A 16,784-nucleotide genomic window follows, 5' to 3' on the forward strand; every position below is an offset into this window, starting at 1 on the left:
TTTATAGAGCTAGGGTGACCCTGGTATAGAAATCCAGATGACATAATTTATTTGTTACTGCTGTTTAAGTAACACTCCCTACTGTTGTCCTCAGCTGCCTGAGAAACCTACTGGGAGCTGGAGCAGATTAAAGAGAAGAAGATAAAGTAGAGCAATTGAAGAGAATGTATTTGTAACAAATTTATGAACAGAAACATGGAGAGAGCAGAATACATAGCTGCCTCAAGTCAGTCACACTTGTTTTTCTGGAAGCTGGGATCTGTAGATGTTCCACTGTAACCTCTCCACCTTGGTGCCAAGCAGGAGATGTGATGTGTTTGAATAATCCTGGTGCTGATGGCCAGGCAGATTACCTGCAGTGACCCAACAGAAAATGCAGAGTGATGTTTTTTTAAATTGTACTTTGGAAACTGGGAGGAAATACTGGCTTGTTGGGGGTAGAATGTCTTTTGCTCTTTTGCATTAAACATTTGGTTTGCCTTAAACACAGTCTGTAGGCTTCTGAAGTCCAGTTTTCTCTAGTGCTTCTGGCATGTGCACAAGAACATTTCACAACTATATGTTTATCAAATTTGCTTATCTTGTGTTTGTAATGTTTATTTTAGTTTCCCATCCTATTTCAGGTTAAATGAGTTAGGTTTTACTTCTTCTGTCCTCTAGGCAGATTATCACAGGGAGTTTCTGTGTAGTTTGCTATAAATTATTAAAATGATGTGGTTTTACACTCCTTCATATTTACTTTGTGTTTCTCTAAATATGTGACTGTATGTACATAGATACCTGACAGCTCTCTAAAAGCTATTTCACGTGGTGCTGCTACAAAGCCTACCCTTGGCTTGGGTGTTTCCTCCAGAGAGATTTTACAGGAGTTTGGTAGTGGCCATTCTGTTTTCCCAGTTTTGAGTAACTCTCCTCTTCTAAACAATCTGCAGGAGCACCTGGGTGGTCAGTGAGTTTAACTACCTGGGACTTTTCCAGGAGCTGAGGCTGCCATGCAGACTCTTAGCTGCCATGCTCAACATTTCCCTGTGCAAAAGCCATATTGGAGGTTGAACAGCAGCACCAAGACAACAGAGCCTGTTGTTGAACAGCAGCACCAAGACAACGGAGCCCATCCCTATAGGTGTGCTCTTGTCTGGACACAGAAGTTTGGGTTTCTGTTTGTCTGAAGCACTGAGAGGCTTTTAAACAGAAACCTGAAATGCATTCCATTCCTATGATGTATTGTTGGTACCTAGCCTGGACTGAGCAATTTGGAGGGTCTCTTACATATTTGTATTGTGTTTCCTGAATGTTCAGGTCGGGGTGTATGTAGTGTATGCACACACTTGGATACATGTGTATACACAAATGTACACATGGGCACACATAGCTGTGCACACGGGCAGGTTCTGCCCAGGCAGTCCTGAGCAGCAGGTGCTCACCAGGTCTCAGGTTCCTTATTTTGTGGCACCTCAGCTCACAGCCAGTCATTTCTGTCACGTTTTTTGACTTCTTTTTTAATGGTTCCTCTTTTATCCATTCCATTCAGAAGTACTCATAATATTGTCTTAAGTGAAATAATTTAGGTTTTTAGCTACTTAAAATTATTGAAAGTATAGATAGGGCTGTGGTTGTGAAGAAGGTAGAGCTTATGTATGTAAAGTATTCAAATGTAAACAGCATCAAATGCTTTACATCTCTAAGCCATGTTTCTTTTGTTTTTTCTTTCCCTCCCTTAGGAGTTCATTTTATCAGAAGATTACAACAAGATGACACTAGTGAAAAGTTACCAGGGTAAGAATCATGACCCATGATAATTGGTTTGTATTGTCATGAATTTTTGTTAATGTTTTCTTAAGGAGTATGAATGGAAAAGTTTCCCTTACAATGATAGATTTTTTTTAAACTTACGTAAATACTGATTTTATCAATATATTTATACTGTGCTTTGTTCTGAGATCATAAGAATTTCAAAAGAGCTGTTTCATGTTCTATTTTTCCTTTTTAATGTTCATTTGGAATATCACAGTAGACAGCAAACCATCCACATTTGGGGAATAGGAGTTTTAATTTTCAATCTCCAGTAATCCAATCTATTGAAACAACTTAGGGAACTAACCCATCTTTTAAGGATGAAGCTTTTGGGGTTAATCCAGTTATATTTCAGTAACTATAATTTCAAATAACTACAATACTGTCAATTAATACCTCTCCTAGTAAAAGGTCGAGAAATATATTTTATGCCATACCTTTTCTAATTAGAGTCTGGTGTTCACTAATGTGATGTTTTCAGAAATCTGGCTATTTATCCTTTTCAAACCTCTAAAGGACACTGTTTTGGACAGGTATTCTTATAAAAGTAACAAATACATGCGACAATTTATTCTTATATATTTTTTACTGTTAGACTAAGAGGTGGTATGATATTATATGGTAACATTTATAATATACTAACCATTATGTTTCTGTATAGAAGCCTATGACATGTTAGCCTGACATTTCTCACATACATTTTAAAACATGTTCTTACTCATATATTTTAAGTTTAAATCTCTAAATGGAGGCTCTGGGGATCACTTTGTAACATTTGAGTTTTAAGGTATGAAGAGAATCTTGATTTTTGCAGAGCATGGCTAACATGTAAGTGTTTCATGAATGTCTGGTGTGTTGTAAAATTAAGCTAGAATGCCTGCATTTTTTCTTAGCTTTAAAAATGAAGAAAAATACCCAATGATGATAAAATATATATATATGTGAATCGTAAATAAGATTGCTGCAGTCTGACTGTATAGGTGTTAATATCCAAATTTGTGACTGCTCTGCAGTCACCAAAGTTTAATGCAGCTAAGTTTCATATTTAAATGTTGTGGCACTAAAGACGGTGAGATGAGGAATTTTCTTCTGTATATGCAGAACAACACATGCATGAGAACAACTTTCTTGATGACTCCTTCAAGGAAAATGCTGAAAATTTTGTAAGAGGGGCATGCATTTCTTGGCAGTACTTCAGAAAACCCCGTTAGCTGTGACAGCCCTCTGAAGGTCTGGGCAAAAATTCTCATAAAATTAAAAAAGAAAAAAGAAGGAAAATGGAAGCTATTTTTTGTGGCTTTCTGCAATATGCCAGATATGTTGCAAACATTAGAGGAGGCCTTTGGATAGGAAGATGTCATGGAGAACCTCCATGGGTTGTCCTGGGGGGAAACCCAAGAGCTCAGATTCTCCAAATATTGGAGAGCAAAGGATTCTAATGAGTGTCCACTAACATCAGTGGAGAGGTGGTGCAGCTGACCACACTCCTAACTAGTCACCTTCTTCCTAGCCTACCTGTCTCACCATGGGAAGGTTTTTCATAGGATCACAGAATGGTTCTGCCCCCAAAGATCAATAAGTTCCATCCCCACTGCCATGGGCATGGACCCCTTCCACTGGACCAGGTTCTCAAAGCCCCATCCAGTCTGGCCTTGAACACTTCCAGGAATGGAGCATCCACAGCTCCTCTGGACAGCTTGTGCCAGTGTCTCACTGCACACACATGCACAATTGCAGTGAACAGTTTTTTGACAGTGCAAGGCAGGAAAAATAAAAAAATCCAATGAGATTCCCCACTGTTTTTAGGGCGCCATTGAACTGGGACTGCCTGCTGCTCCACAGCACAGTGCCTCCCACCACACACACCCCCTCCAAAAAGACATGCTCCTGGATTCTCCACTCTCACACCAGGTGCTGGTGAAGGAGTGCAGTGACCCATCTGTCTGGCCCCTGGGCCCTTGCTGGAGGTCAGGAGTGCTGGGGAAGCATTGCAAAAGTGAGGTGCTCTGTGAGCTGCTGCCAGTCACAGGATCCTGCAGTTCCACTGACCCACACAGTGTTTGGCACTTTGATGCTCCTCTTGCTACATTTGCCTCCAACCAGAGCACTGGATCTGGGCTTACCAGTGGCCTCATAGGGTCCAAAGTCCAGCTGGCACACAGCAAAGGGGAAAGAGCCACGTTTTCAACATGCTGTCTGGGAGAATATGCAGGGAAGAGCATTGCAGTCCTTTGGGTAGGTATATCAAGATCCAGCAGAGATGCACCTTCCTCACATGGAGCAGTAGGATTCCCTCCACAATCCTATGCCTGCAGTGCACCTTTTTCACATGGCCATACTGTGTTTTGGGGTTGGCATAAGCATCTTGGTAAAACCCTGGGCAAGGAAAAATTAAAATTAAAAAGGAACAGATGGTTTTGTTGGGTGTGGTGGCCTTCTAGTGGTTCATTTGCTAAAAGTCTTACTTTGAAAAAGTTTTGCTTAAAGTTTTCAAGTAAGACCTTTATGTTCTTCAAAAGTATTTTAGGGGGAGTAAGTACTTTTATTTAGCCTACAAAGTGGCTAAATAGTGATAATAAGTCGCTTTAGCTGAATCATGCTGGCTGGTTTTGTGTTTGCTAGCTTTGTAAATGGTCAGCCTTGTGCAATGACTGGTGGGCTGTTGATCATCTCCCACAACGAGGCATTATTATAAATAGCTGAGGCTGCTATAGTGATTAAAGACCATTTATTGTGTCTTGAAAGGCCATGAATGTGTTGGTCAAATGATCTTCTGGTGACAGAGAAGGATGACACATGGATAGGCTGTGCTTTGGCCTTGGTAGGGGTGTGCAGCCAGGTCTGGGGGCTTACGGAGCCTGGCCTTGGCAGTGTACATGGCTGGACATGCTCTGTGGAGGTTTTGCTGCAACACTGTGTCTGGAGTTGTGAAATCTTATTTCTTGAAAGGGATCTGAATGCAGAAATGGGGGATGTGACACAGGATTAGTCAGGACTCCGAGGTGGGTCTTGTGGCATTGGCCTCCTGCAGGCACTGACTCATTCCCTTGCATAAGGAGGAGTAGTGCAAGCATTTGGTCAGTGTCATTTGAGATGCCCTGGGAAATTAATTTTTTTCATTGTGTGTCTGTCTCTCATATCATCATCCCCATTCTTCAGTCACAGCACCAGCTGAAGGTGTAGACAACCTCTGCTCTCTCCCTGGGCAACTCCTCCCACATTCGTCCAAGAAACGTTCCCCTCCCATCAGCAGCCTTGGATTCCAGCCCCTCACAGGCTGGTCCATATGGCTGTTGGTGCTTCCAATTCTTTATGGCCTTCTCTACCCTGCTTCTTGCAACTGGACCATCCTGCCATGCTCCCTCTCAATGAGATAACAGCTCCTGGTTTAGTGTTTTGTTTTGTTTTACTTATTTATTTATTTATTTATTTATTTGACACATGCTTTTTCTGCCTAGCCAGATTTGTAGACCTGCTTCTGCCCCATGCTTTGTGCAGCCTGCCTGTTTCAAGGGTGTCCCTCTGGCCCTCTGCTTTTAGGCTAGTTCATGTCCTTTACTTATTTATTTATTTGACACATGCTTTTTCTGCCTAGCCAGATTTGTAGACCTGCTTCTGCCCCATGCTTTGTGCAGCCTGCCTGTTTCAAGGGTGTCCCTCTGGCCCTCTGCTTTTAGGCTAGTTCATGTCATGCCCTTACTTCTGCTTTCCCCTAAACACAGCCTCTTCTTTTCTTGCTCATGCTAAGCTTTTTTTTTCTTCCTGGCAATTTCCACCTCTGTTTTGGTGTTTGCTCATACATTTTACTGTTGTAACCCCTCAAAACAGCTTCTTGCCCAGCACTGTGTGGCTGTGCACTGGCCATGCTTCTCAGACTTTTGCCTTTATGCACAGCACTGACCTTCCATTTCCTTTGCTGACATCTTGCTGTGCACCTCCTGGCTGCAGCTTCTTTTCTCTGGGCACAGCCTTTCCATCCTCTCTCCAACCTGCTCTTTGTGTAGTACTTGCTGCTGCTTTCTCATAGAGGAGAGCAGCCACCCTTCACCCTCCAGCTGCACATGGGCCTGTGCCCTTCTCCTCTCTGCTGCTTCTGTCCCTTCTGTACAGCATGATTTTTCCTCAAAATGGCTCTCTTCTCATTCTGGCTTATGTAGATCTGCTCTTGCCTGGTGCCTACTGAGAGTTTTCCTGTGCTGTGACCACATTCACACTCCATCCTCCATCTCCATCCTGCTGTTGTTACAAATGAGCAGCTTTGGAATTGTTTGCTCCACATTTTTTCTGCATACAAATGGTGATCATACAAGTGATGAAGGCCCAGCTTTTTCTTGCTTGATGCTTCAAGATGCTGAACTTGTGTTAATCCTAGGGCCCAGACCCCTTCCTTACTTTTCTATCAGCTTCCAATCTTCTGATATTTTGCTTCTTTAAGCCTTACAGGAGTCAAATTCCCTCTTAACAACGAGTCACTTTCTATTTGCATTTGTCTTCTCTTTGCTTTTGTACTTAGATGATCTACACTGTGCACTTTCACTTGTTTGAGATATATCAGCCATCAGCATGTGTGTGGTGGCACCAGCTAATATGTGCAGGTGGACACCAGAGTGCTGAATTGAATGCTCTTTTTGGGGAGGGAGGATAAGCAAAGCTGTCATGTACACCTCATCCACATCTTGTCAAGTACCATTTCTTAATGTCTACTCCTTACTTGCCAGAAAGAGCTGCCTCAGCATCCACAGGCAGTACTTCTATCAAAAATTACAAGCCCCATCTTTTAGAAATTTTAGGAGGTAGAAGGAGATTTAGGAGAGTTGGGTGGTGCCAGCTGCCCTCACAACCAATTTAAACCACAAGGAGCTGTCACTAGCAGTAGCATTTGCCACATGCTGAGAAAGCATTCCTGGGCAGGCCTTGAGCAGTCTGATCTCAGGCAGCTTTGCACATCCCGTGGAAATGCATCAGTGTGTCTGTGACATTGATAGTTCACACAAGCTCCTGGAATGTTTGTGAGCCCATGAGGTGCCTGTGGCAGCAGTTGTGTCCCTCTCCAAGTGCAGCACTCCAGTGGCTGGTGGAGGTGTTCCCAGAGAGAGCAACAGATGGGTAAAGATAAGCATAAGCCACACAAGGGCCACTGAATTTCTTCCCAGAGAAAACAAGGGTAGAGAGGAGATGGGATCTATTTGAAGTAATTCAAGTGACTCCTGGATGGTCCCCATCCTTTTGTCTGGAATCTAAAAGTGTGTGGAAATGACAGCCAAAATCTGAGGTCTTCTAATGGGCAAGGGTGAAAGCATCTGGGCACAGTTCACACATGACACTTTGGTTTAGCTGCTAGTCACCATAATGGCAAGCTGTGTCAATACATTTATTGATTTTTCTGCTCAGGGAATCGCAGTCTGCAAAAGAAGTGTGGATCAGGGCCAGTGTTGGCTCTTGGGAGTCTCCTTTCCTACAGGTAGTTCTCCCTTGTGGTGTTTGAACACAGCTCTCATATACGCTGCATATTTGTATAGAGCAGACAGCAGTCTTCCCGTACTGTTCTGAGGTGGTTCTCTGCACTTCTTTCCTACAGATAGTTCTCCCTTGTGGTGTTTGAACACAGCTCTCATATACGCTGCATATATAGAGCAGACAGCAGTCTTCCCATACTGTTCTGAGGTGATTCTCTGCATTTCAGATGGAGGCTTGGGGCTGGTTTTTAAGCTTCTCAACATATTCAATCTTTTTTTTGTGTCAGCTTTTACTCAAACAAATACAAGCAGTCTATTTTGTTTGTATAGAGCAGACAGCAGTCTTCCCGTACTGTTCTGAGGTGGTTCTCTGCATTTCAGATGGAGGCTTGGGGCTGGTTTTTAAGCTTCTCAACATATTCAATCTTTTTTTTGTGTCAGCTTTTACTCAAACAAATACAAGCAGTCTATTTTGTGTGACACATGTTGCTGCACCTTAGAATAGTAATAAGCCAGGAGGGCTGCACTTCATGACCAAGCCCACTGATCATTCATACAAGAAACAAAAATGCATTCCCTTTGATGAAAACCTATTGATGGCTTTATTTTGGTAGCAGTAGAAACTTACTTCTTCAGCTGTTTTATGCATCTACCACAGCTGTGATATTTTCTTTTATTTAAATTTTATTCCAGTAACCTTTTAATGTTAAAGCTTCCCTTTGATGCAGTATTGTGCCTTTACTGTAACTCATTGCTCTGTTGGGGCACCACAGCCCAGATCCAGCAAGAGGAGCAGCAGTGTAGGCATTTTCACTGCTGTTAAAAAACTAGCTCAAAAGAGGTCTAAATGGAAGCCCAAGTCCACTCCACAGTTGCAGCTTTCTTAGTGATGATACAATGATGGAAGGGAGACTTGTGCTCTTGTACAAGATAAATGACTGCAATAGGCATGGAATGAATTAAGTCTTGCTTCCACTCTTTCTCATGCAAACGCTGCACATGCAGAGCAGGGACCTTACAAGCTTCCATGGAAGCTGATGTCAACAGGATTATTAAACACCAGCTGCTTCTGTAGGGAAGTGTGAGTGGAGGAGTCGGGTGCAGTTGGTGTTTGCAATGGTTGTCTGCCCCCATGTTCTCTGCAATGTGATTATATGTCTGTCTGCTTAACTTTCAGCTCATCAAAGCAGGGTCATCATGATTCTGTTTGTGCTGGAGATGGAGTGGGTGTTGAGCACCGGGCAAGACAAACACTTCACGTGGCACTGTTCGGAGAGCGGCCAGCGCCTGGGCGGGTACCGCACCAGCGCGGGCGCCTGCGGCCTGCAGTATCCTTTGCTGAGCTCTCAGTTCTCTCTCTGCTCTTTGGCACTCAAACAGCCCTTTCAGTTCAGTTGCCTAGTTGTCCTCCAAATTTTGTGCCCTGTATGGATTCAGTGTTTTGTGAGAGAAACTGTTATTTAAAGCCAATTTAAAAAACTGTCAGTTCTCCTTGCTCTGTCTCCTTAATGCATTGTGGCATATTTGGGTCTAAGCATTTTTGAGCACCACAGTGGGTGATCTGCAACCTATTGTGGTCTGTTATTGTAATAAATATGGATAGGGCCTTCATTTAAACATGCAGTGCGTGCTTTCTTCAGAGAATTAATGGTAGCAAAAGTAGGTTGGTGATCAGGTCAGAGTGCCTGTGTGTATGCATGGTAAAAATTAAATTACTTTAATATAAAATAATGAGCACTTGTCCTTCACTCTGGAACTGCTCACTATGTATTGGGAATTTGGGTTAACTAAAGACTAAATTACTCCAGAAATGGCACTCAGGTGTCTTATTCATGTAGAGCTGCCCCAGCTGTCTGACAATAAAAAAAATATTAATTCAGCTTTATTGCAAATGAAAAGGGAAATGGAAAAGTATGAACTCTTAGGCTGAAAACTGGGGTTAGCATAAACAGACTTTTTAATGCCTCAGAGTGTATGTGGTATAGATGATGCATGCTTTGCTAGTTCATGAGAAGTGATACTGACTGAAAATGATTGTTTCAAGATTGACTTGCTTTATATTATCTCATAATTCAGCCAATCTAAATGGCAAAAAGACTGAATTTATTTTCTAATTTATTGATAAATATTTTTGAAAGCATTATGCAAGAATTTGCCCTGTGTTCCATAAATATCTCTAGAGAACAGCCAATTTTGACTGATTAAAACTTTTGGAGGAGAATTTAATTTGGGTCATCTGATTATGATGATGGAGGGCAGTGGAGGCAGTGGAAGTAGTGGAAGGGAGAATCACTGGCAAATACTGCAAAAATATTTGGCATAATCAGGAACAGGTTTGGATTTTTTTTTTGTCCTGCAGTGCCCTGTGTGCTTAAAATCAGTACTCCTTTGTATAATTTTGAGTGGGAGAGAGTGGATACCATCCAACTCTAGCACTTAAGTTACAAAGCCTGAGGAGACACTTATGTTCATGGTGAAGGGCTACTTCAATGGTGTTTCATAACCAAACCATGAATTTTGTCCTAGAATAGTCTTGTTTTTTCTCACCCAGGGATACTGCACTATTGGTATGAACAGGTATGAATATTATTAAGGTGAACAGGTGCCTGAAAGTACACTCTTGTGTACTTACAATACCTCCTTGAGACTGGAGCACTGTTCACAAGATTGCAGTATACTCATGTCAAAAGAATTAGCAAGTCATGAAAGGAATGCAAAGCTTGTGTAAATAATATGTTTTCCTCAGCATCCATCCTTCAGATTTGATGTGGAAACCCGGCATGTGTTTGTTGGTGACCATTCTGGGCAAGTGACTATCCTCAAACTAGAGCAAGAGTCCTGCAGCCTTGTCACCACATTTAAAGGACACACAGGTAAGGCCTCAGGAGGAGACTCAGAAAGGTGCTCAGGAAGGTCCTCATTTGTGCTCAGCATCATGATGGTTTGACTGTCCTGTGATACACTAGGATGGCTTGTGTCAGTGCTTAGCATGGAAGGGACATAGCTCTGGATCTGTTCCAGCAGTTCAGGGAAGCTGTGCTGGTAAAAACAAGAGTGATCAGAGTTCTGAGCAGAATACATCTGTGGCCAAAAATGCCACAATCAGTAGCTGCTAATTAAAGCAGTGAGACTTGAACAAGTTGTGGTAGTTCTGGGAGGGAGAAAGGATGCTGCTAAAGGCAAGATTTGTATTGGCAGACACTTCATCCCAAGTGGAATAGGCACAGCTTGGAGGCACTAAATGCTTGTTTCCTGCTGGGACTTCTGACCCATCACCCTTTGAAAAGAGCAGCTCTGGATATGATCCTACCATCTAACAGAAGAAATGCTGTCATTCCTCAGCATTGTTTCTTCATATCCCTCCTCTCTAACTAAATGCTAATAGCTCAAGGTAGCACAATGCAGTGTTAGAAGTCCTTGTGCTAGGGTACTGGGAAGATCCCCATAGCATTCCACACTTGCTTCTTTTTTAACCTTCTGGAAACTACGGAAATGGAAAGTTGTGTAGCTCCCACTGTGACCATTCTTCTTCCACACTTTCCTGCTCAGTGGATTCACCTATGCAAATGGCGGTGAAGCCCTGTGCCCACAGAAGAGCAGGATGGGGTTTCAGTGGTTTTTCTAGACTCTTATTTTTCCACTGGAAGGCACATGGTTGCGTAATCTTTGCCAAAGACATATGCATTTTAATGACTCCATATTTTTTGTTGTATCTTTACATTTCGCTACCTTCCAATCTTCCACTTTCTGTAATAAAATGACTGCTGTGTGTGTTCTGTTGCAGGTGGTGTCACTGCTCTCTGCTGGGACCCAATACAGCGAGTTTTATTCTCAGGCAGTTCTGATCATTCCATTATAATGTGGGATATTGGAGGAAGAAAAGGAACAGCCATCGAGCTGCAAGGACATAAGTATGTTCAAAGCCCTTCCTCCTGCTTTTATAGGAGAAAAGCTAAATGCAGAAGCCACATCTGGAAACAAACAGCCCAAAGGTTACAGTCTTCACAAACCTCAAGCTTGTATGTGTGACTCCCTGTGGTCTGTATACAGCAGGAATAATTTGCTTATAGTAAGTTTTCCAGTGTTGGGCCCACAGGCTGTTTTAAGAGTCTGCAGAGGGTGGTGAAGGAAAGCACAACATCTGTAGTCCTGAGTGTTATGCCAGAGCCTGTGCCTTTGTTGGAAAGAGGAGGCTCCTCAAATGAGCACAGCTGCAGGGAAATTCTTGGGTTTTAGGTGTCAAGGTCTTTCCTTCCCCTAGAGGGAGCATCGGGCTTGGACAACTAATCCCTTTTTTCTCCGTGCTCTTTCACCTACAGCCTGAATTGGAAGTGATGTGTTTTTACCTTTAACCATAGCAGCCTTCACATCCCCTCAGTGCCAAGAGGCATCATCTTTGCAAGTACATTTACATAGCCATAGGTGTCTTTGAAGATGGGTAAGCGTGTGCTGGGCATCGATTATACATCAGAATGGCTCTATTGCCAATGACTCCTCAGCTTTTAACTCTGGCAATGCAACAAGTTGATTTCAGAGTTTTGGGATTGCATATATGTGGGACTTGCATGCCAGGCTGAGGTCTGGAGACACAAAATCCCATGGTGGTTTTGAGCTAACAGTTTCCTACATATTCATACATTTCTTTTGAGTGATGCTGCACTCTGCTGGGATGCCTCTGGGATTTCAGAGCACTGCAGAGCTCTAACTGAAATTACCAGATCAACCTCATACCCTACCAGTGGTGCTTGCTAATGCATCACTGCTTGATTTATTGCTGTGGAGATTAGTTCTAAGATGAAATTAGCCTCTGGACCTTAATCTGTGAGATGGCTGTCAGCTGGAACTGTACAACACAGCATCCTACACATCCTTATGGTGCCTCTGGTGTCTGCAGGCAGGCACTGTGAAGAGTGGCCCTGTTGTTCCAAACTCTCCCATGAATGCATTTCCCTTTTCAGGTTCAGCCACAGGCACAAATAAATGTGTTAGCATGCAAGTTCTGTTGGCAGACAAGACCAGTGGTGGTAGCAAAGGAAACCAAATCTTGTGGATGATTTATTGTCACAGTATGTTCAGTTCCTGTGTCTTCAAAACCTTGTTTTTTCCATAACAGTGTTGTACAGTTTTTGTTTCCCAGTGTTCACAGGTAAACAGCCTGAGATGAGGCCTGAATTTCTTTCTTTTATGAAGGACTGAGCCCACCTTTGGGAGTTTAAGCTGAATTGTTCATCCCATGTTGTTTTTTCATTAAAAGAAGAAACAGAAGCCCCTAAATTTTCTACCTTACTGTGAGAAGGCTTAGGAGCAATTTAGTGTTATTCCTACATTATTTTTCAAACTCCTTATGCTTGGTAGTGTCAAAAGAAAACCTTCAGTAGTTTCTCAGTGATTCATTTCTAGATGTTGCAGATTTACAAAACAAAGTTGTTACTGACATTCTGCCAAGAAGGTATCTTACCAGGGCTGCGTTTATGCATCCAGATGTGCCTTCACAAGCTGCAACCCTGTTGAGGCTTCCCAGTGCAGCTGGGACCTTATATCCCAGGAACAGCAAAAACAGTTAACAGAACAGGTCTTTGCTTTGTGGATGCTGCCCAGATGAGCAACACTCTCATTCTGGTCCCAGTCTGACAGCAAAGACTGATTTGCATCTGATGGATACCATGTGCAGTGAGTGGTGGAGGGAAACATATGGGCAAACAAATGGTTTGTACTGCTTTATTGATATTCTGTGCTCACTTGTGCAGGAGCCATAGGTGGTTGATTGCTAACTGTCTTGTTTCTTTCCCAGTGATAAAGTTCAGTCTCTCTCCTATGCTCACCACACTCGGCAGCTCATCTCCTGTGGTGCAGATGGGGGAATCGTCGTCTGGAACATGGATGTTGAGAGGCAGGAGGTAGATACTTAGTTCTTGTCAGTTTGGTCTGAAGCAGTCCTGGGAAGAAGGGGCCTTTCTAAAATGTGCAGCTTTCAACCTAAACAAGATCATTCCAAGGTTTAAAAACGTTTCTGGACATGCTCCAGTTGTTTTACAGCAATTATGTCGTGCCTTTGATAATACGGTACAGGGGAAATCGGCTGGCAGAAATTTGTATTAAATAGGCTGCTAAATTGCTCTTGCTCATTACATTACTGCTCTGAAAGATATTCTGTTAGGAGGATATTGAGATGCTCTGCTGTGTTTTTCAGCATGTCATGAGAAATAGCAGTTCAGATATAAATGGATGGACTGATTGATTCATTTTGGTTTGAAAAAAGTAAAACAAGAAGGCTCTTGGTCATCTCTGGGAAAACGCAACCCAGCATTTTTTTTTCCTTGATAAGTGGACATTTAACTAAGGCTTCAATCTCACCTGCTACTTAGTCTTGCTTCCCCCTGGTGTAACCACATAGAAATGGGGTAAATGATGGCTTTGCTGATCCAGACAGTAAGATTTCACCCACACATTCCAATTGCTTTTGTGCTTCATGGCCAACAAATGTAAGCAGGTGCAAAAATGCTCCCCGGGTCTTTGGAGCAGCCCCCACTTGGCAATTTCTGAGCCCTGACTCAGAGAGGGGGGAGTGAGCTCTGTGCTGGCTGAGTCAGGCACCAGTCCTGCTTAGGAGCTTGGCAAACCCTGGTGCCATGAGTCACAGCAAACCTGTGCCCTCTTCCTGCAGGGGGTAGGTCAGAGGAAGGCTTTTGGCAGCATGGGCTTTCACCAGCTTTGCTGGTTCTCAAGAGTTGTGGCCTGCATGGATTGAGTGTGTCTCCCTTGAGGAAGAAAAAACGCTAAGTGGAAAACTTGATTTAAAAAAACTACTGAAGTAGGCATAGGCAGAGACTGAGCTCCCTTTTTAATGTGAATTAGCATTCCAGTTGCCTCTATTTTATTGCTAATCCAGGGGCCAAGTATGTCATCAGCTCCTAAACTGAAACGAAAGCAGAGCAGTTTCCTCCTTCCCAACAGATGTTTCCTTTTTGCTGCAGCTCAAACATCCAGAAATGAAAACCTTTATTTGCTGCCTTCAAAAGGCTACAGTAAGGGTTAAGATTGGCTTGTCACCAAATAGGCAAGAATGCTGTGAGAAGGCTGGTTTAAAATATAAAGAAGGAATATTATTAGCTAAATAAAGGCCAAGCAGCAGGTGCTAATGGTGCACAGCTTTCCCAGACTATAGCTATGTGGGCTTGTCTTGTCACCCAGCACAACAGGGTGTTTTTGGTGCTAAACCACCCCTAAAACATGAATCTTTGAGATTTTAATATCAAACCTTGGTTTTGGGTCCTTGATCATTTTCTTTTGGATTTTGTCTTCTGTATCTTTGCTCTTATTTAAGGATTTTCTCCATGTAATATGTGCTCAGTACTCATTTTGTTGCTATCAGATTTTCCCACATTATTGAGATTGTGTTAGAGTCACCTAAGCCATTTTAGCCCTTGATTCTTTATTTTCAACTGAATTTTTAAAAAGCTGTCTGACTACAAAGTGGTTACTTGTCACAAATAAAATGTTATCTTTGTCTGTAGTGTTCAAATGCCCAAGAGATGGAAAGTTATACACAGAGATGTAAATGTGTAGGCATTAAAAACAAAGACTGCTGTGGGTAGAAAAGACAAGGCTTTTCCCCAGCAGAATGAACTGCCTTCAAAATAACGGGCAGAAGAATCTGAAATGTGATTGCTTTATTGCTGGGAGTCAAAGTTATCCTGGGAGCTGAGGGTCTCAATCCATCCTTAACTTACCTTTGCCTGGTTTTTCTGTTGTTTTTAGTTCTTTATCTCGGCTGTGTTTCTTGCCATTTTAATTTGCAGCATGTGAGAAACCAGTGGCTCTGACAAGACAACTGCAGTTTGCTAATAGTGCTTCCTCACAAAGTATTAAACAATATTTAGTGTGTATTTAACCTCATGGGTTGACGAAGGAAAAGAGCTTGGGTTTGGCTTATTCAGGTGAATCACATCTTTCTCATCCCTGTGTGTGATTTGTAGCACAGGCACCTCTGACAGCAGGAACTCCTCTTAGGGTGTTAAAGAATGAAAGAATTGAAAACCCCCAACAAATCAGCATTTCCCATAACTTCTCCTTCCCTTCAGATGACTTGCTTGGCTACTGGAAATACTAATTGACTCCGGCTCCCACCAGAGGCAATAGCAGATGGTAAATGCCGTCCACATGTCCACACAAATATAACAAAATATGTTTCATTCCTGAATTGGTTTGTTTCTGTGGTCTTACTATCAAACTATTCTTCATTATTTGGATGAGAACTGTTCCTCCCATGTCTTTCAAAGCTCAAAGCCAAGCCAAAAAAGACATCCCAGGGAACAAATATCATCATCATCAACAGTCAAAATGGCACCTTGGGAAAATGGAGATATTAAATCAAGCTGAGCTGGCCATATTGCCACACCACAACACATCTTTTTGTCTTGCCTCTAGGCTCCATTGGAAGTGTTTCTGATTGTTGCTCACTTCCACTTTGTGTTTGTGTGTGTGTGTGTTGCAGACCCCGGAGTGGCTGGATAGTGACTCCTGTCAAAAATGTGACCAGCCTTTCTTCTGGAACTTCAAGCAGATGTGGGACAGTAAGAAAATAGGCCTCAGGCAGGTTTGTATGTGTCCTTCAGTGTGTTAACATGGTGCTATTAGGCTTTTCTCTCATAATGGATTCTCGTAACCTTTTTCCCCCCTAAAGCTTTGAGAATTTGCGCTTTGTTCTTCCAGTGAGTGCTCAGGGGTGGGACCGTGGGTTCCCCTCTGTGGCTTGATTTTGTGGTTGAAGGGAACACACTGTTTTATTTCCAATCAATCCCAATACCAAATTCATGTAATAGGCCTTGGGCTGAGTACATCTGGGGCCTTCCGTGACTTTAGCCATGGGGGACTTTGCTCATTGTTAGTCAAATAAATTATGAAAGAAGTTTATAGCTGATTTTTGGAGATTGTGCTGGTACCAAAGCTGTTTTCAATGATATTGGATAAACATTGGATAAATCCTGCTCAGGCTGTATTGGGAAAGGCTTATTGGTCTGCTTGAAACATGCTGCTGTGTTTTCCCGCCTAGCAGCAGAGGCTGCAGACTGCAGACTTGTACTAAAGGGGTGTAGAAGTGCTGCAGGTGCTCCTGGAACTTGAGAAATGGGGTGTCTGGGCCAGAGCTGAGCTGTGTCGTGTCTTGCTGGAGTGAGATGGAAGAGCCAGTGGACCTGAGCAGTGACCTGGTCTGGGTTTGTGGCCTGAGATGCCTTTCTGCCTGTTGTCTCCTGCAGCACCACTGCCGGAAGTGCGGGAAAGCCGTGTGTGGGAAATGCAGCTCCAAGCGCTCCTCCATCCCGCTGATGGGCTTCGAGTTCGAAGTGAGGGTCTGCGACAGCTGCCACGAGTCCATAACGGATGAGGAGTAAGTGTGGACACTGAGCTGCCTTGCACTGCAACGGGGGAAACTCCTGCACATGGAAGGGCCTGGGTGGGTGCAGGGCTCCAGGAGGGAGCAGCCTGGCACGGTGGTCCCTGGGCTTTCTCAGCAGGATAAGGAGGAGACAAAGC

General features: G+C 43.1%; 2 protein-coding genes across 2 annotated transcripts in view; one reads left to right on the forward strand and one right to left on the reverse strand.

The window, feature by feature from the left end:
- WDFY2 (WD repeat and FYVE domain containing 2) overlaps positions 1 to 16,784 on the forward strand; it is a 61,286-nt gene that overhangs the window by 41,171 nt on the left and 3,331 nt on the right. Inside the window, exons 4-10 of the mRNA XM_039716727.1 lie at positions 1,722 to 1,776; positions 8,428 to 8,578; positions 10,011 to 10,123; positions 11,035 to 11,161; positions 13,042 to 13,147; positions 15,745 to 15,846; positions 16,508 to 16,638. Of these exons, the coding sequence (XP_039572661.1) occupies positions 1,722 to 1,776; positions 8,428 to 8,578; positions 10,011 to 10,123; positions 11,035 to 11,161; positions 13,042 to 13,147; positions 15,745 to 15,846; positions 16,508 to 16,638 (785 nt within the window). The remainder of the gene's footprint in view (positions 1 to 1,721; positions 1,777 to 8,427; positions 8,579 to 10,010; positions 10,124 to 11,034; positions 11,162 to 13,041; positions 13,148 to 15,744; positions 15,847 to 16,507; positions 16,639 to 16,784) is intronic.
- DHRS12 (dehydrogenase/reductase 12) overlaps positions 11,170 to 16,784 on the reverse strand; it is a 44,837-nt gene continuing 39,222 nt past the window's right edge. The window contains exon 10 of the mRNA XM_039716732.1: positions 11,170 to 13,226. Coding sequence (XP_039572666.1) covers positions 13,222 to 13,226 — 5 coding nt within the window. The 3' untranslated portion in view covers positions 11,170 to 13,221. The remainder of the gene's footprint in view (positions 13,227 to 16,784) is intronic.

This window comes from Passer montanus, unplaced genomic scaffold (assembly GCF_014805655.1).
Source record: "Passer montanus isolate IOZ18808 unplaced genomic scaffold, ASM1480565v1 scaffold36, whole genome shotgun sequence".
Taxonomy (NCBI): Eukaryota; Metazoa; Chordata; class Aves; order Passeriformes; family Passeridae; genus Passer; species Passer montanus.